The sequence below is a fragment of the Aethalodelphis obliquidens genome, unplaced genomic scaffold (assembly GCF_003676395.1).
Source record: "Aethalodelphis obliquidens isolate GAN/ISIS:26980383/991018 unplaced genomic scaffold, ASM367639v1 scaffold6, whole genome shotgun sequence".
In the NCBI taxonomy this organism is placed as follows: Eukaryota; Metazoa; Chordata; class Mammalia; order Artiodactyla; family Delphinidae; genus Aethalodelphis; species Aethalodelphis obliquidens.
Window position 1 is genome coordinate 59,627,546 of NW_020837950.1, and position 19,923 is coordinate 59,647,468.

Consider the following 19,923-nt stretch of genomic DNA (forward strand, 5'->3'; position numbering starts at 1 on the left):
ATCGGCTTTGTTGCAAAGCAACAGATTTCAGTTAAGCAAAAATACTATTTCGGCTGAATAGTCGTTCAAGTTTCAAGAAAGTATGTTTAATTTATAGGGTCTAACAAAAAATGTAAAATGTCTGCAGTTTGAACTTTAATTAGATGGTTAGGTTCATTCATTACACTTATTAAAGATGTATTTTCTGATAGAGCATTTGCCTGAAACATTTTCTTTTTAAAATCTTTTTTTTTTAACATCTTTATTGGAGTAAAATTGCTTTACAATGGTGTGTTAGTTTCTGCTTTATAACAAAGTGAATCAGCTATACATATAGATATATCCTCGTATCTCCTCCCTCTTGCATCTCCTTGCCACCCTCCCTATCCCACCCCTCTAGGTGGTCACAAAGCGCAGAGCTAATATCCATGTGATATGCGGCAGCTTCCGACTAGCTATCTATTTTACATTTGGTAGTATATATAAGTCCATGCCACTCTCTCACTGTGTCCCAACTTACCCTCCCCCGCCCCGTATCCTCAACTCCATTCTCTACATCTGTGGCTTTATTCCTGTCCTGCTCCTAAGTTCTTCAGAACCATCTTTCTTTCTTTTTTATTTTGATGCCATATATATGTGTTAGCATACGGTATTTGTTTTTCTCTTTCTGACTTACTTCACTCTGTATGACAGTCTCTAGGTCCATCCACCTCACTACAAATAAATCAATTTCATTTCTTTTTATGGCTGAGTAATATTCCATTGTATATATGTGCCACATCTTCTTTATCCATTCATCTGTTGATGGACACTTAGGTTGCTTCCATGTCCTGGATATTGTAAATAGAGCTGCAATGAACATTGTGGTACATGACTCTTTTTGCATTATGGTTTCCTCCGGATATATGCCCAGTAGTTGGATTGCTGGGTCGTATGGTAGTTCGATTTTTAGTTTTTTAAGGAACCTCCATACTGTTCTCCATAGTGGCTATAACAATTTACATACCCACCAACAGTGCAAGAAGTTTCCCTTTTCTCCACATCCTCTCCAGTATTTATTGTTTCTAGATTTTTTGATGATGGCCATTCTGACCAGTGTGAGGTGACACCATATTGTGGTTTTGATTTGCATTTCTCTAATGATTAGTGATGTTGAGCATCCTTTCATGTGTTTGTTGGCAATCTGTATATCTTTTATGGAGAAATGTCTATTTAGGTCTTCTGTGCATTTTTGGATTGCATTGTTTTTTTTTTGATATTGAGCTGCATGAGCTGCTTGTGAATTTTGAAGAATAATCCTTTGTCACTTGCTTCATTTGCAAAACTTTCTCTCATTCTGAGGGTTGTTTTTTTGTCTTGTTTATGGTTTCCTTTGCTGTGAAAAAGGTTTTAAGTTTCATTAGTGCCCATTTGTTTGTTTTTGTTTTTATTTCCATTTCTCTAGGAGGTGAGTCAAAAAGGATCTTGCTGTGATTTATGTCAAAGAGTGTTCTGCCTGTGTTTTCCCTCTAAGAGTTTTACAGTGTCTGGCCTTACATTTAGGTCTTTAATCCATTTTGAGTTTATTTTTGTATATGGTGTTAGGGAGTGTTCTAATTTCATTCTTTTACATGCAGCTGTCCAGTTTTCCCAGCACCACTTATTGAATAGGCTGTCTTTTCTCCACGGTATATTCTTGCCTCCTTTATCAAAAATAAGCTGACCATATGTGCATAGGCTTACTCTGGGCTTTCTATCCTGTTCCATTGATCTATATTTCTGTTTTTGTGCCAGTACCATACTGCCTTGATTACTGTAGCTTTGTAGTATAGTCTGAAGTAAGGGAGCCTGATTCCTCCAGCTCCATTTTTCTTTCTCAAGATTGCTTTGGCTGTTCGGGGTCTTTTTTGTTTCCATACAAATTGTGAAACTTTTTGTTCTAGTTTTGTGAAAAATGCCTTTGGTAGTTTGATAGGGATTGCACTGAATCTGTAGATTGCTTTGGGTAGTATAGTCATTTTCACAATGTTGATTCTTCCAATCCAAGAACATGGTATATCTATCCATCTGTTTGTATCATCTTTAATTTCTTTCATCAGTGTCTTATAGTTTTCTGCATACAGATCTTTTGTCTCCTTAGGTAGGTTTATTCCTAGATATTTTATTCTTTTGTTTCAATGGTAAATGGAAGGGTTTCCTTAATTTCTCTTTCAGATTTTTCATCATTAGTGTATAGGAAAGCAAGAGATTTGTATGCATTAATTTTGTATCCTGCTACTTTATGAAATTCATTGATTAGTTCTAGTAGTTTTCTGGTAGCATATTTAGGATTCTCTATGTATAGTACCATGTAATCTGCAAACAGTGACAGCTTTACTTCTTCTTCTCCGATTTGGATTCCTTTTTTTTTTTCTTTTTTCTCTGATTGCTGTGGCTAAAACTTCCAAAGCTATGTTGAATAATAGTGGTGAGACTGGACAACCTTGTCTTGTTCCTGATGTTAGTGGAAATGGTTTCATTTGTTCACCATTGAGAATGATGGTGACCTGGTTTTGTCATATATGACCTTTATTATGTTGAGGTAAGTTCCCTCTATGTCTACTTTCTGGAGAGTTTTTATCATAAATGGGTGTTAAATTTTTTCAAAACCTTTTTCTGCATCTATTGAGATGATCATATGGTTTTTATCCTTTAATTTGTTAATATGGTTTCTCACACTGATTGATTTGCATATATTGAAGAATTGTTGCATTCCTGGGATAAATCCCACTTGATCATGGTGTATGATCCATATAATGTGCTGTTGGATTCCGTTTGCTAGTATTTTGTTGAGGATTTTTGCATCTATGTTCATCAATGATATTGGCCTGTAGTTTTCTTTCTTTGTGACATCTTTGTCTGGTTTTGGTATGAGGTTGATTGTGGCCTCATAGAATGAGTTTGGGACTATTCCTCCCTCTGCTATATTTTGGAAGAGTTTGAGAAGGATAGGTGTTAGCTCTTTAAATGTTTGATAGAATTTGCCTGTGAAGCCATCTGGTCCTGAGCTTTTGTTTGTTGAAAGATTTTTAATCACAGTCTCAACTTCAGTGCTTGTGATTCATCTGTTTACATTTTCTATTTCTTCCTGGTTCAGTCTCAGAAGGTTGTGCTTTTCTAAGAATTTGTCCATTTCTTCCAGGTTTTCCAATTTTTTGGCATAGAGTTGCTTGTAGTAATTTCTCATGATCCTTTGTATTTCTGTAGTGTCAGTTGTTACTTCTTTTTCATTTCTAATTCTATTGATTTGAGTCTTCTCTCTTGTTTTCTTGATGAGTCTGGCTAATGGTTTATCAATTTTGTTTATCTTCTCAAAGAACCAGCTTTTAGTTTTATTGATCTTTGCTTTCGTTTCCTTCAGTTCTTTTTTATTTATTTCTGATCTGATCTTTATGATTTCATTCCTTCTGCTAACTTTGGGTGTTTTTGTTCTTCTTTCTCTAATTGCTTTAGGTGTAAGTTTAGGTTGTTTATTTGAGATGTTTCTTGTTTCTTGAGGTAGGATTGTATTGCTATAAACTTGCCTCTTAGAACTGCTTTTGCTGCATCCCATAGGTCTTGGGTTGTCGTGTTTTCATTGTAATTTGTTTCTAAGTATTTTTTGATTTCCTCTTTGATTACTTCACTGATCTCTTGGTTATTAAGTAGTGTATTGTTTAGCCTCCATGCGTTTGTATTTTTTACAGATCTTTTCCTGTAATTGATATCTAGTCTCATAGCGTTGTGGTCGGAAAAGATACTTGATATGATTTCAATTTTCTTAAATTTACTAAAGCTTGATTTGTGACCCAAGATATGATCTATCCTGGAGAATGTTCCGTGAGCACTTGAGAAGAAAGTGTATTCTGTTGTTTTTGGATGGTTGTCCTATAAATATCAAGTCCATCTTGTTTAATGTATCATTTAAAGCTTGTGTTTCCTTATTTATTTTCATTTTGGATGATCTGTCCATTGGTTAAAGTGGGGTGTTAAATTCCCCCATTATGACTGTGTTACTGTCAATTTCCCCTTTTATGGCTGTTAACATTTGCCTTATGTATTGAGATGTTCCTATGTTGGGTGCATAAATGTTTACAATTTTTGTGTCTTCTTCTTGGATTGATCCCTTGATCATTATGTAGTGTCCTTCTTTGTCTCTTGTAATAGTCTTTATTTTAAAGTGTATTTTGTCTGATATGAGAATTGCTACTCCAGCTTCCTTTTGATTTCCATTTGCCTGGAATATCTTTTTCCATCCCCTCACTTTCAGTCTGTATGTGTCCTTAGGTCTGAAGTGGGTCTCTTGTAGACAGCATATATACAGGTCTTGTTTTTGTATCCATTCAGCCAGTCTATGTCTCTTGGTTGGAACATTTAATCCATTTACATTGACGGTAATTATCAATATGTATGTTCCTATTACCATTTTCTTAATTGTTTTGGGTTTGTTATTGTAGGTCATTTCCTTCTCTTGTGTTTCCTGCCTAGAGAAGTTCCTTTAGCATTTTTTATAAAGCTGGTTTTGTGGTGCTGAATTCTCTTAGCTTTTGCTTGTCTGTAAATGTTTTAATTTCTCCATCGAATCTGAATGAGGTCCTTGCTGCGTAGAGTAATCTTGGTTGTAGGTTTTTCCCTTTCATCACTTTAAATATGTCCTGCTACTCCTTTCTGGCTTGTAGAGTTTCTGCTGAAAGATCAGCTCTTAACCTTATGGGGATTACCTTGTATATTATTTGTTGCTTTTCCCTTGCTGCTTTTAATATTTTTCTTTGTATTTTATTTTTGATAGTTTGATTAATATGTGTCTTGGTGTGTTTCTCCTTGGATTTACCCTGTATGGGACTCTACGTTTCCTGGACTTGATTGACTATTTCCTTTCCCATATTAAGGAAATTTTCAACTCTAATCTCTTCAAATATTTTCTCAGTCCCTTTCTTTTTCTCTTCTTCTTCTGGGAATTCTATGATTCGAATGTTGGTGCATTTAATGTTGGCCCAGACGTCTCTGAGACTGTCCTCAATTCTTTTCATTCTTTTTTCTTTATTCTACTCTGCAGTAGTTATTTCCACTATTTTATCTTCCAGGTCACTTATCTGTTATTCTGCCTCAGTTATTCTGCTATTGATTCCTTCCAGAGAATTTTTAATTTGATTTATTGTGTTGGTCATCATTGTTGGTTTGCTCTTTAGTTCTTCTAGGTCCTTGTTAAACATTTCTTGTATCTTCTCCATTCTGTTCCCAAGATTTGGATCATCTTTACTATCATTACTCTGAATTCTTTTTCAAGTAGACTGCCTATTTCTACTTCAGTTGTTTGTTCTGGTGGGTTTTTACCTTGCTCCTTCATCTGCTGTGTGTTTCTCTGTCTTCTCATTTTGCTTAGCTTACTGTGTTTGGGGTGTCCTTTTCGCAGGCTGCAGGTTTGTAATTCCTGTTGTTTTTGGTGTCTGCCCCCAGTGGTTAAGGTTGGTTCAGTGCATTGTGTAGGCTTCCTGGTGCAGGGGACTAGTGCCTGTGTTCTGGTGGATAAGGCTGGATCTTGTCTTTTTGGTGGGCAGGACCGTCTCTGTTGGTGTGTTCTGGAGTGTCTGTGACCTTATGATTTTAGGCAGCCTCTCTGCTAATGGGTGGGGTTGTGTTCCTGTCTTGCTAGTTGTTTGGCATAGGGTGTCCAGCACTGTAGCTTGCTGGTCATTGAGTAGAGCTGGGTCTTACCATTGAGATGGCGATCTCTGGGAGACCTTTCACTGTTTGATGTTACGTGGAGCCTGGAAGTCTCTGGTGAACCAATGTTCTGAACTTGCCTCTCCCACCTCAGAGGCACAGGCCTAACACCTGGCTTGAGTACCATGACTCTGTGAGACACATGGCTCAGAAGAAAAGGGAGAAAGAAAGAAAGAAGAAAGAAAAAATAAAGTAAAGTAAAATAAGATAAAATAAAGTTTTTGAAATTAAAAATATTAAAAAGTAATAAAGAAAAAATGAAAGAAGGGAGTAACCAAGCCAAAAAAGAAATCTACCAATGATAACAAGTGTTACAAACTATACAGAAAGAAAAAAAAAAAGAACAAGAAACAAAAATGGACAGAGAGAACCCTAGGACAAATGGTAAAAACAAAGCTATACGGACAAAATCTCACACAGAAGCATACACATACACACTCACAAAAAGAGAAAAAGGAAAAAAAAAATATATCTATATATATATAAAAAAAAAGGAGGAAGAGAGCCACCAAATCAATAAACAAATCGACCAATGATAATAAACTCTAAATACTAAACGAAGATAAACATAAAACCAGAAACCAGTCAGTAGCATACAGTAAACCCCAAGTCTACAGTTGTTCACAAAATCCACCGCCTCTATTTTGGGATGATTTGTTGTCTATTCAGGTATTCCAGAGATGCAGGGTACATCAAGATGATTGTGGAGATTTAATCCGCTGCCCCTGAGGCTGCTGGGAGAGATTTCCTTTTCTGTTCTTTGTTCGCCCAGCTCCCAGGGTTCAGCTTTGGATTTGGCCCCGCCTCTGTGTGTAGGTCGCCAGAGGGCATCTCTTTCCCACCCAGACAGGACAGAGTTAACGTAGCAGCTGATTAGGGGCTCTGGCTCACTCAGGCCGGGGAGAGGGAGAGGTACTGTATGTGGGGCGAGCCTGCGGCTGCAGAGGCTGATGTAACATTGCAACAGCCTGAGCCACGCCAATTTTTCTCCTGGGGAAGTTGTCCCTGGATCACAGGACCCTGGCAGTGGTGGGCTCCATAGGTTCCTAGGAGGGGAGGTGTGGATAGTGACCAGTGCTAGCACACAGGCTTCTCTGTGGCTGCAGCAGCAGACTTAGCATCTCATGCCCATCTCTGGGGTCTGCGCTGATAACTGCAGCTCATGCCCATCTCTGGAGCTCGTTTAGGTGGTGCTCTGAATCTGCTCTCCTCGCACACCCTGAAACAATGGTCTCTTGCCTCCTAGGCAGTTCTAGACTTTTTCCCAGACTCCCTCCCATCTAGCTGTGGTGCACTAGCTCCCTTGAAGCTGTGTTCATGCAGCCAACCCCAGTCCTCTCCCTGGGAATTGACCTCCGAAGCCCGAGCCTCAGCTCCCAGCCCCTGCCTGCCCCGGCGGTCAAGCAGACAAGCCTCTCGGGCTGGTGAGTGCTGGTCGGCACTGATCCTCTGTGCGGGAATCTCTCCACTTTGCCCTCTGCACCCCTGTTGCTGTGCTCTCCTCCATGGCTCTGAAGCTTCCCCCCTGCCAGTGAAGGGGCTTCCTAGGGTGTGGAAACCTTTCCTCCTTCACAGCTCCCTCCCACTGGTGCAGGTCCCATCCCTATTCTTTTGTCTCTGTTTATTCTTTATTCTTTTGCCCTCCCCAGGTACGTGGGGAGTTTCTTGCCTTTTGGGAAGTCTGAGGTCTTCTGCCAGCATTCAGTAGGTGTTCTGTAGGAGTTGTTCCACAGGTAGATGTATTTCTGGTGTATCTGTGGGGAGGAAGGTGATCTCTGCGTCTTACTCCTCCTCCATCTTGAAGGTCTCCTCTTTTTAAAATCTTATTTTAAGTTTCCTTGAACTTTTTTTTTTTGCGGTACACGGGCCTCTCACTGTTGTGGCCTCTCCCGTTGCGGAGCACAGGCTCCGGACGCACAGGCTCAGCGGCCATGGCTCATGGGCCCAGCCGCTCTGCAGCATGTGGGATCTTCCTGGACCGGGGCACGAACCTGTGTCCCCTGCATTGGCAGGCGGACTCTCAACCACTGCGCCACCAGAGAAGCCCTATTTTGATATATTTGATCTTTTTAGGCCACTAGTGTTAAAAGGCAATACCAGTTTAATCATTTCCCAAATAAGAGTATAAAATATGACTCAGACGAGGCTTGGAACTTCCCAATTATAATGGACTATCAGATTAAGCTGTGAAGAGTCTGTGTGTGTGTGTGTGTGTGTGTGTGTGTGTTTGTGTGTGAGATGTGTTTTTGCACATTTTCAGAATCATATGTATTTTTTTCTATTTGCTCTAAAAATTTCAGAAGGTTCCTATCAATTTACCTATATTTATTTTATTTATATATATATATACATATATACACAGATTATGATGTATACAATACATATAATTTTCACAAAATTAAATTTAAAGTTCATTTTATCATCTGACCTCTGATTGCATTTCAAATGTCCACTGTACCCTCCTAACATCTACAACTATAAATTTCTGAGATCTTGTCCTTTTATTTCATTTGTTTCTTCAACCCCTTTCACTGGCTCACTGTCTTCTACCAGCAGCCTGTGTCATTACATCCTCCCTCTTCTTTCTGTTTGCATCTGGTTCTCATAAATCAATTCCAGATGAAATCGAGTAATCTTGCCCTAGTACGCCACTACCTATATAATTCATCCTTATCAGATCTATCCAAGCTAAACATTGGCCCCTGGTATTCTGATTCTTCTCATGGGATTCAGGATTAATTGGGACCCTCTGTTATAAGTAGTAGACTATCTCCAAAACTTTGACCTTTGTCGACAGTCTTGTTCTCTGACCCTGGCCATAGGCTAAAACCTATATTCCCAGATGTATATTTCTAGAACTGTTCAGCTTTTTGAACTTTCAGCCATGTAGTCACTAGATCAGATTTCCATATATTGAGTCAAAGGAGAAGTTAATAAACATTGAGGACAAGGTCTATTGGTATGCGTTATGGTTTTATATAAAGATGAATTAAACAATTATTTCTGCTCTCAATTGGTTTGTAACTTAATAGAGAATATGGCAGAAGTACATTGATCAGAATAATAATATAGAGTAAAAATGTGCAATAAGAGTGGCATACTTTTATCTGAGCCTAATGAACTGAGAAAAGATATTTTTTTTAAGAGTTCAAAACTGATTTCCTTCTGCCACTATGGCTGAATGTAAATAAGTTGCTCAAATTCTTTGGGTCTAAAGTTCTTTATTTAAAAAATTAAATAGTAATACTTACTTCATGAATCTGTATATTAAATGAGTAATACATATATAAGATAGTCATACATATATCTGTTATCAAATAAATGTTCAATAATAGGTATCTATAAATATATATGTGTATATGTATTTGCACATATGTTTTTCAATTTATATAAAAATATGTGGGCTAAGTTTACATAGAATAATTAAGACTTGAGTTTTTGACATACTAATATTGAGACTCTGGAACCAGCAGAAAGTTCTGGACCAAAGATAAAGTAATAGTGAACATCATGCAGCACTTCACATGGGCTATAACCAAAAAGATGTGGGGAAACAGGAACATAAGCACCAGGACCAGTTTTTCACATAGTTAAGAGGAAGGGTTCAAAAACAAGCAAACAAACACAGAAAAGCAACAAGAACAACAACAAAAACAAGACTTCATCACTCCATTAGGAGACGAGGAAGCACTAAAGTCTGCGTGGGCCAAGGACTAGAGAACTTGTGTCCTTCATCTGAGAAGAGTGTGTAGAGATGAGGCTTACTCACTTGAAATCCAGGGGCATTGCTGCTTTTTGTCCCTTGATTTCATCTCCCTGCCTAAAGCTGAGAGGAAGGGCCTTGTGGAGCTCCTGCTATAGTGCATAAGTCTGAGGCTGGAGTGAGGTGTGCGATGGAAAGCCCCACCCCCAAGAATAAATGAAAAATATTGGAGGCAGAGTTCGGAGTAAGTTAAATCTCAGTAAAAGACTTAGAAATGTAGAACGTTGTCTTTGTGAAGTTTCCTTGTAAAACTTTAAAAAGTAAATAAGACCTTCGTGCACATCCCCTGGGGCAACAAGAAAGTGAGGCCACTGTAGAGATTGTGTTTCATTCTATCAATTCTTGAAGAAAATAGGAAGAGAAGAACCCCAAGTGCTTTGAAAGTGGGCTGTGGCTGCTAATAAGAAGAGAAAAGGGGACTCTGGGCCTGGTTCTTGTCTTAAGAAGATGTCCCATGTGGATATGGGATTACCAATGGGGCCATTTCTCAAGCCAGGCCCATCTGTTGTCGCTGGTGCGCTTTTAAGATCTTGTGAAAAAATTATTCTCTGGTATGGAGATTGAACTTGCTGAATATTTTCCTGGGTAAACAATGTTTTGTTCTTTTTGCTTACTAATTCAGAAAACACATTAGCAACAATATTTATGTAGTTTATAGACAAGGAAAGAAATCACATGTTCCTGACCAAATGATTTAGTCATCATTTTATGAGGTTTTCCATATGTGTGTCATCAGACACTTTAGAATACCAAAGATGAAACCTTTGTTTGGCAGTACTGTGTTATTTCTTAACAAGTTTAGACACTGTTGATTAGAGAGCATATCAGACGTATTCAGGTCTTCTTTAAACTCTCACTGTAAATTTTTAGATTTTGCATTTTTAAACTTTCAATTCAACGTCTTCCACAAAGCTGTGAAAGTTTTGAAAGCTAAGTATCTCATATACTTATAACTACAAAAAAATCATTAAAAGAAAAGAATGATTCCAAATCTTTTCCTGAATAATATTATCATAGGATTGACTTGAAAGTTTTGTGGAGGAACAAAAATCCTGAGAACTATGACACAGAAATCTGTAGGATTAAAAATGGACCTTTAAAAGGTCAATGTTCCATTTTTTTGTTTCTAAAACAAGTACAACAACAAAGAGTACTATAGAATACATTTTAACTATGTACCAGCCACTATCCTAAGCATGTTACATTCCCCTCAACACCTCTTTTGAGGTAGGTCCTATTTTCATTATTCCCATTTTGCATATAAGGAGACAGATTTAGTGAGTGGAGTACAATGTCAATAAAAGAGATAAAAGAGCCCTTCATGTCCTCTGGGACATTGATTTAGTTATCCCTTCTCTCAATTCATCAGATGTACAGCCTCCTTCCCATGATATCCCCTTCTGTCCACACAAAAGCACTAGATATCCTCTAGTTATTTTTTTTAATGCAACCAGTGGGAGAAATACTAACATCATTCACATCATTAACTTCCATTTCATCCAACTGTATGTAATTAAACACATTCAAGAGCTTTAGGCCAAACATTGGCCAAAAAGAATACCCCAGAAAAATTGATTTTGGTTTTAACATGTGCTATGAAAAATTCAAAATTCATGACCAGACTTGTCTCCAAATGCTCCACAAACAACCTCGACAATAGCTAGGGTCCCTCACAGATGGACCTTTTTCTCTAACTTGTGCCTCGTGCTGTTCTCGGGGATCGGCTTGCCCAGGGTCCCAGAGCATCTCCCTGAGCAGTTGTCCAGCTGCTAACACCTTATGGCTTTTTGCCAGTAGTCAACAGCTCCACATTCAAGTCAAATCCCAGCTCCATTCCCCACTAAGTCTGTGGCCCTAAAAATGTTGTTCAGCCTTTCTCTCAGTTTACTTATATATAAAATGGAGATAAGAGTTGTACTAACTTATGAAGACTAGACAATGCAAGTAAACGTCTTCAACCAGTACTTGAATACCTAAAGACTCAGTAAATATTTGCAATTATCATTATTAATTATTTTATTTTTTATTTATTTTATCATTATTAATTATTTTATTAATTAATTATCATTATTAATATGTTGAGTGAGATTTAAAACGTATTATTTTAATGTGCTTCCTCCTTCAGTGTTTATAATACTTCCAGATCTATTCTGGGTGTGAAATGTTTGTGACATCAGCCTACCATTGTTTAAGTGACTAGTAAAAAGGCAATTACTAGTAAAAAGGCAATTACAGTATTTAAACATCTGTAGTCGATTGTACAAAAAAAGCAAAAAGTGAGAACTAGTTTTCTTTCCTTTAATGTAAAATCAAACACCTAAAAAGTAGGATTTCTGCAGTCATGAATTTAAAAATATGTTAATGTAAATGGAACGCTTAATATAAATTATGTCACGGAGAAGGATATATATGGCAACAAAGGTCAGCTTGCAGCCTAAATTTAATTGCATAGGTTTCCGGGAGGTATCATGCCTCATTACACTGCCCAGTTCAAGTGGTCTTACACATTTTTTATCTAACGTAGAATTTGAGCTTCCTTACATAGAGCACAAAAATACCAGATCACTAAAACCACTGCATTCCTTAATTTTCTAGTCTGTTGATTTTGGTTCCTATACATTTGAGCATAAAAGCTGATTGGTACTATGCCATCAGTAATAACAATCTAATAGGAAAAAGTTTGAATAGTAGTAAGGAAATACTAGCAAATCACTAGAATATTATTATGAAAAAATAATATTGGAAGGCTGTGAATCTCAACACCATCCTGATACTAAAGAGTTACTCCATAAACATTTTACAGAGAAACAAATGAGCGAGTGAATGAATGGCTTTATTTACAAAATGTTGAGTACTGGAAATAAGTAGAATTTAAACTTTGTTTAACAGGAGATAATTTTATGGGAGAAAGAATAGTATCTTAAACAGAAAGTAAGAGTATCCAGGGCTTTATTTTATTGTACATAAATACAGTTAAACAGACTTTCATTATTTCTATTTAGAGAAATTAAAGTTTGAAAACACAACTAAGGGCAGATGATTTGCCATTTACCTGTGGGACAACCCACAGAGTCTAACCAAATATGTCATCTGATCCTCACCACAAAGAGTCTGCTAACCTTGTGTAGTACAGACCGTGTACCCCAAGATTTTGTTAAACGCTAGGTTTTCACTATATGCTGATAACGGAACTGGAACAGGAAATAAAAATGAATTGTTTCACATTTACCTTAAATATTAAATACATGCAATAAAAATGATTTCAAGTCAGCTCATTGACATAGTGTTATTTCCAGCAAGTGGAAGATTAGAGTTTTGATGTTAACTTGAAGCTTTCTTCTTTAAGATTTCTGCAAACAAATATTGGTTAGTACAGAAAAGGGGGTTTAAAGGCCTCAGAAGCCCAGTTGAATTTTGTTGACAATAGCATTGAGAGTCACATCTAGGAATACAGTGTTTAACTCTGCCTTGTCAGCTGGCCAGCTATTCCAGGCCCAGGGGTATTCTCCAAATCTGGCTTGAGCTATTTTACTGTAAGTGCCTCTTTTGTGGCATTTAAATGATATTGTTGTGTTCTGCATTGCTGAATCAGCACCTTTAAAATAGAATAAGAGGTTGACGTATTCCTTTTGTGCAGTATCACTAGGAAAGAGCTGGAATACTAGTCCCTAAATAAAAATATTTTTTTCTTGTAACAACACTAAAAATCACTCGATCACTTGCCTATGTGTTCACAAATTTTACTTTGGGATGTCTTCTAAATTGTCTTCCATAGTTCTGTCTACAGCTAATTGTTAAGTTTGCTATTATTTTTGTTATTTATGAACATTAAGACTTGATTTTCTTTTCCTTCTAGGATCCCCTGCTCTGACTGGAACTGGAACTATCAATGTCATAGTGGATGATGTCAATGACAATGTCCCCACTTTTGCCAGTAAAATGTATTTCACAACAATTCCTGAAGATGACCCAACGGGGACAGATGTTTTATTGGTAAATGCCTCAGATGCTGATGCTTCAACAAATGCAGTTATCAGGTACATATTACTTTGTAAATTTTAATTATTTTTCTCATTAAACATTAGTCTTTGGACTAAATGCACACAATGCTTCATTTTGCTGAAATTCTGTAGCATTAACTCATAGCCCAGTTGTGGTTATCTATTGCTGAATAACCAACTATGCCTAAAATTAGGATTAAAACAATAATGAATTTATGTATCGTTCTAAAATTTTATCTTATTCATTTTATTTATATTTTTATTGTATCTCATTTTTGTAGTTGAGGAATTAGCGCACAGGTCAGTGGGAGATTCTTCTGCTTCTTGTGGTTGACTAGTGTCACTTATGGTATTTACCTGGTGACTGTGTCCTAGAGGGTCCAAGATAGCGTCACTCGCATGCCTGGTGGCTTGGCAGGGATGGCTGGAACTTTAGGCTCAGCTGGACCCCTTCTCTGATCATGCGATCTCAGAGCTTCTCAGTGTGGTTCTTCAGCAGGGTAGTTGGACTTCGTTATATGGTAGAAGAACCTCTGGGTTACAGGGACCTCAGGTGAAAGCTGCTAATGCTCTTAAAGGCCAGGCCTTGAAACGGCGTAGAATCACTTCCATAATACTCTCTTTGTCAAAGCAGCCATGGCCAGCCAAGTGTCCCTGGGCTAAAACCCATCGGTGAAAAGTCTTCAAACGACTGTGCCATCCTATAGTCAGATATGATAAAAATTCATGCCATTTTTATCTTGCAAAAAACTATTATGTTCACTTTAAATTGACAAATATTACAACTTAAATGAAAAATATTTTCACAGAATAGTAAGTTGTTATGCCAACCTAAATCTTATTTACTCTGGCTTGATATGTTTTTAATGGAATATATATTTTGGATGTTAATCACTCCTTGCTATTCATGGAATCCTGGAGAAAATCCACTTTTTCCTCTGGTTAACAGAGCTTTTATGTATTAATGTTTATATTGACTATTTAAGTATTACATATTTAAGTCATTTACCCAACTACTGATGGACTCTCTAAAAGCACAACCTTTTATGTGTGATGTTAATTTTCCCATATGGTCTAACATGATCTTTTGCACAGCAGCTACCCCCAAAATATTTATTTCTATTCTTCTTTCTACCAGTTTGATCAAGTTATGCATTTTAATGGATGGAATACTTATTTTGAGTTAAACACTTTACGTAACTTTTAATATTTTCCCTTCTAGTAAACCAGCCTGCATTAATTACTAGCTTATCTAGTTTATATCTTTATCTAGTTTATATCTTTGTTTCCCAGACACCTATTCCAGAATTTAGCTGTTATAGAAATATGTTCCTTTTCTTTCCCCAACTGACCAAATCTCCATTCAAAACCTCACTTTTAATTCTTTTCTGTCATAACATTGGAGAAAGTCACAAAACTGTATCAACAGGGTTGACATTCAAAGGCAAATCCCTTTCTCTGTGCTCCTAATCCCATCCCATTCGATTTCCCTCAAATCATTAATTCAACAGTTACTACATTTTGCTCTGGATCTTCAGGTAATCCTTCTTTCCTTGATCATACCTTTATCCCTATAGAAATGCTCAGAATATCTGGTATTGAGTTCTGGTTCCTTTATTTACTTACATGACTTAGGAAAGTCATTTTAGTGTCTCTAAGGCTCAGTGTATCCATCAGTAAAAGTGGAGTTAAGAATTGCTACTTTCGAAATTTGTGAGAATTAAATATATATTGACCAATTACTAGGTGCCAAGTATCATATATGGAATCAGTTAATATGTGCAAATGTCTCTAACACATTATTGGGACATGAAAGTCACTAAATTTATACTAGTTTTTTTTTTCTTTTCATCACTCTAATATCTATTTTATTCCTAATATATTCTTCTACAACATAGTAGTGACTGGCACCTAAATAAATGCATTAAATGAATCATCCTAGTATTCTTTACAACTGCTGCTTTTCCTCACAGTTTTCACACCACATTTTTGAGAGGGTGGGTTACTGCCTCATAGTTTTCTCTGGCCATTTATTCTTGAAAATCTCTCAGTCTTTCTCCTCCATTGCTTTACCAAAAAAGACTATTCGAAGATTCTACTGAAATTTATCAAGTCCAGTGATTTCTGAGTCTTTATTTTCCTTTGCCTTTTGCAATATTTGCACCACAGGTCAGCCTTTCTTATTGACATTATTTTTTTCTCCTCAGTGTCTGTGTAAATGTTATTTCTTATTTCTCATCCTGCGTCTCTGACCACACCTTCTAATTTGCCTTCTGTATCCCCTCTTTCTAGCTCTCCAAAGAAATTTGGACCTTCGCCACAGCATTTTTTCTCAGTCCTTTTCTTTCCTTTCTTTATTTTCCCGCACGTGTATGTATGTGTGCGTGCGTGTGTGTGTGTGTGTGTGTGTGTGTGTGTGTGTGTGTGTGTGTGTGTGAGAGAGAGAGAGAGAGAGAAAGAGTAAAAGAGAGAGAGAGTAGAGAATCATCCATTTCCATGGCTGCAGCCATGAGAAAAGTTACCCAGAAAACTAGACAGAAAACCTCTAAACCTATTGTATCAACACTGACTCCACCCTGGAGATTCCCACCCGTCTTTAAAACTCTCTAGGAGGCACTTCTACATAGAGGTAGAAGTCATAAGAACAACATATCAGAAACTAATAACCTTTTCTGTTTCTCATCTTGGTGTACTGAGCTCTTTTAATGATGTTGCCTTGCTTTCTTCATCCTCCCATCTTGATGGCTAACAGTCATTCTCTCCCCCTACGCTCACTCAGTGGACAAGTTTTCATGTTTCTTCTTTCCTAATGCCTCTGGCACTCATTCTTTTCTGTGCATCCCTCCTGCCAAGACCCTAGTTCAGTCCATAATTACATCATGCCTGGACTATTATAATAAAAATTAACTTACTTTCCTTACTCTGGTTTCTAATCCTTCCAATCTATATATTACATGATCCTGTATAATCTTGGAGCCCTTACGATGTCCCAGATACTTTGTTAAGTTCTGAGGAGTTAAGCACTGCAGTTCTAATAAGAACACTTTAATATAGAAGGTAATTTTGAAATATTACAATTATAGTACCTTGTAACAAGTATAGTTTAAACAGAATGTGTGGAAAGAACAGCATACTCAGTGATACCTGAGGAAATAAATATAAGCTTCAAGTAATTGATGAGTTTTGGAAAGACAGAGGAGTTGCTTATGGACAAACAAGGGATGAAAGGCATTCTAGGGAAAGACAATAACAGGTGCAAAGCCAAATCTATGCAAAAACACAGCATCAGAAAAACAAAGCTCTTCAGTATGGTTGGTGTGGGTTAGGAACGGGCCTTGTATACCATAGGAGAAAATTCACATTTCTTTCTGTGTCTAGTAGGAGAAACAGCTGAAATGTTTTAAGATGGGCAATAACATGATTAGTTTATGTTTTATGATGATTCCTCTCTCAGTGTTGTAGAAAGTGATTTGGATAAAGCAAAGCCTGAGTCAGTGAATGAAAGGAAAATGGCAGTAACATGAAACAGCTAGCTCAGTGGCGTAGCTTTAACGATACTGCCCCCTCCTCAACATCTTTCAACTTCCAGTTTGCCTAGGGCATAACGCCCAGTCTGCATATTCCAGCCACTCCGTAAACAGTCCCAGCATCTTTCCAAGCTTAATCTGTACAAATGTATAGCCAAACTTTCAGCCTCACTGGATCACTTTCTGCTCCTGGGAGAAGGACCTGTGCTTTTCCAAGCATTATGGCTCTGTTCAAATCCTTCTATATCCTAGACCAGGGTTCTGCAAACAGCAGCCTGCAAGCCAAATTCGACCCAGTGCCTAGTTTTGTAAATAAAGTGTTACTGAAAAATAGCTCTGCCCATTCATGTACGTATCGTCTGCAGCTGCTTTTGCATTAAAACAGCAAGTTGAGTGTTGCAACAGAGATCTGATGGCCTAAAGAGCTGAAAGTATTTACTAACTGGTTCTTTACAGAAAACAATTTGTTGACTCCTAGCCTAAAATACCTTCATTCTCCCTTTACGATACTACTGTAAGGTGGGTAACCTCTTTAAGACTTAGCCTAAATTTACATTTCTCCAAGAAAGGCTTTTCTATCAAAAGTGATCTCTTTGTCTTCTGAATTCCCTAAACAATGCTTCTGAGCAATTTCATAGCACTTAAACATACTGCCTGGTTTTGTATTTACTTTTCCATGTGTCTTTCTTCCATCTAGGGTATAAGCTTGAGCACAGAATTTCTTTTACCTACTTATCCATGTCTCTATTAGTTCATCCATTTACCTAAAGATGGATTATAAGAGATTATATATAATAGATTATTATAATTATGTACGTATATATACTGTTATGTGTGTAAACCTAAACTTTGAATTCTTGTCACATACTAATTACTCTGCCAAGTGCTTTTCAAAAGAAATTACATTTGATGCTCAAAACTACCAAATGAAAGGAATACATATATGTATAATACTTTATAGATAGAGAAGACTTAGAAAGGCTAAGAAACTTTATGAATTTAAGTACTTGAATGAGATCAAAATTCATGTCCAAGGGAACTGTGTTCCAAAGTCCAGTTTCTAAACTATTACTAAATCACTGTATTCTAGCAGCCCACAGTGCAGTGCCTTATGACCATAGCAAATCTCAGGAAGAGGTAAAAAAAGTTTCAAAAAATCAAATGGGGATATTTCAGCTTTACAAATGCAACAACAGTTGATTTAGATTTTAGATAACAATGATCAGTTTATGCCAGTAATTTGAAACAGTAATTTCTTGAGTCAGAAAAAAAATTAACACCTTGTTGATTTGCATTGAACTAAATCGTTGTAAACTGATTCTACATCGACAAACCTGAGCAAGAGTCCCTTTTGGCCTTAGCAAGAGCTACAGTGTGCCTTGTCTCACCCACATCCCCCCAGGCTGTGTCCCACCTTCCATCTACTGTAGGATAATGGAAAAAGTGCATGTTGAAGTCATAAAGACAGAAGTTCAAAGTCTCCATGTACCATTTATAGATTTCATGTTTCTCTGTGCAACTAGATTAGCCTCCCTTAGACTCAGATTCCTCATCGATAAAAAATGTAGTGCAAAACCAAACTGTTAGGATTGTTCTGAGGCTTCAATGAGAGCGTATATAAAATGCCTTGTAGTCTGCTGGGCGCACCCTAAGAACACAGTAAGATGCTGCAAAGTTGTAAAGAACAGCGTAGGTGTTTAGCTGTTAAGAAGGTAGCACAAGACTTGATCTAAGTTCATAACCTTAAAAGAAATTAATGTGGACCAGAGAAGCAGGAGAGAGATGCATGAAAAGATGAGAAGTGAAACAAGACTCAAATAATACAAGTAGGGAAAACCTGGGCATGTGATCTCAGCAGTCCATCCGTTTATATTGTCCCCTATGTTTCTTTTATCTCTTTCTTTTTGTAACTTACAAGAATAAATTTGATTGAAACTGGTATTATAGATATTGTGAGATATTAAAGAATATCTCATATTTAAAATACACTATTGATACACTTTTATTCTTTAATTTTTAAAACTAATAAATATATTACCTACTTTTAAACAGACAATCTTATGTGCAATAGCATAAAATAAAGAATAAGAATTTATAGTACAGAGCTCCTGTATGGATTAGTTAGTTCAACCTGGGCCAGAACTCACATCATTTGCCTTTCAACACGTTGTTCATTCTAATATGCCATGGTCTTCTCACATACAAAGCATCCAAATCAAATTTACATACATTTTGCCTCCTTCTTATTTTTATTTGTAAATGCTTAAGGGAACAAATATTTGAGTGAACCCTGACCTTTGCTGCCATAAAGCTGTAAGAAAGCTTGTGGCACTGTGAAGCACTTGTTCCAACCCCTATTAACTTATTTGGTCATTTCTACACCTACCGATAGAAGCAAAGTTTCCCAAAGTAAAGTCACGTAATTCTCATAATCCAGGTGTCTACAGACTTTCTCCAAAAGGTAAGGCAATATGATTATTTCATGAGTCCTGAATTTCTAACTTTGAGAAATCATTTACAAACCTGTGTTATTTTTATTTTGATAAAGGGAATAGATAGCTTCTACTGTGTAAGCATAGTAATTACACTTTGTAAAGTCATTTCTGGTCCAGGAAATATAGTCAGTGCTGTTCTCACTCTTGATCGTGGCATGTGGGTGTGTCAAAGGGTGTTCAAATCTGAGTGATACCAAGTACTTTATCAATATTAATATCATTTCTCAACCAAATTCCTTCTTTATTCTTTTTCTATTTAGCTCTCATTTTATAGAACCTCTATTAAAAAAAAAAGAAATAGCTCCCAACGGTTCATTGTGTCTCTAAAAAGGATGAAGATGCTGAAATGTTTGTTTTAAATGATGAACTTCATAGGAGAAATGTGCACTGGCTGCAATGCAAGGTTTTTCTTGCTGTTTCTATTAGGCACTTGCTGT

The 19,923-nt window shown here is 37.0% G+C and overlaps 1 protein-coding gene across 1 annotated transcript in view; it reads left to right on the forward strand.

Moving 5' to 3' along the window:
- The window catches only part of FAT4 (FAT atypical cadherin 4), a 173,996-nt gene that overhangs the window by 109,676 nt on the left and 44,397 nt on the right, over positions 1-19,923 (forward strand). Inside the window, exon 7 of the mRNA XM_027103666.1 lies at positions 13,320-13,500. Within this exon, the coding sequence (XP_026959467.1) occupies positions 13,320-13,500 (181 nt within the window). The remainder of the gene's footprint in view (positions 1-13,319; positions 13,501-19,923) is intronic.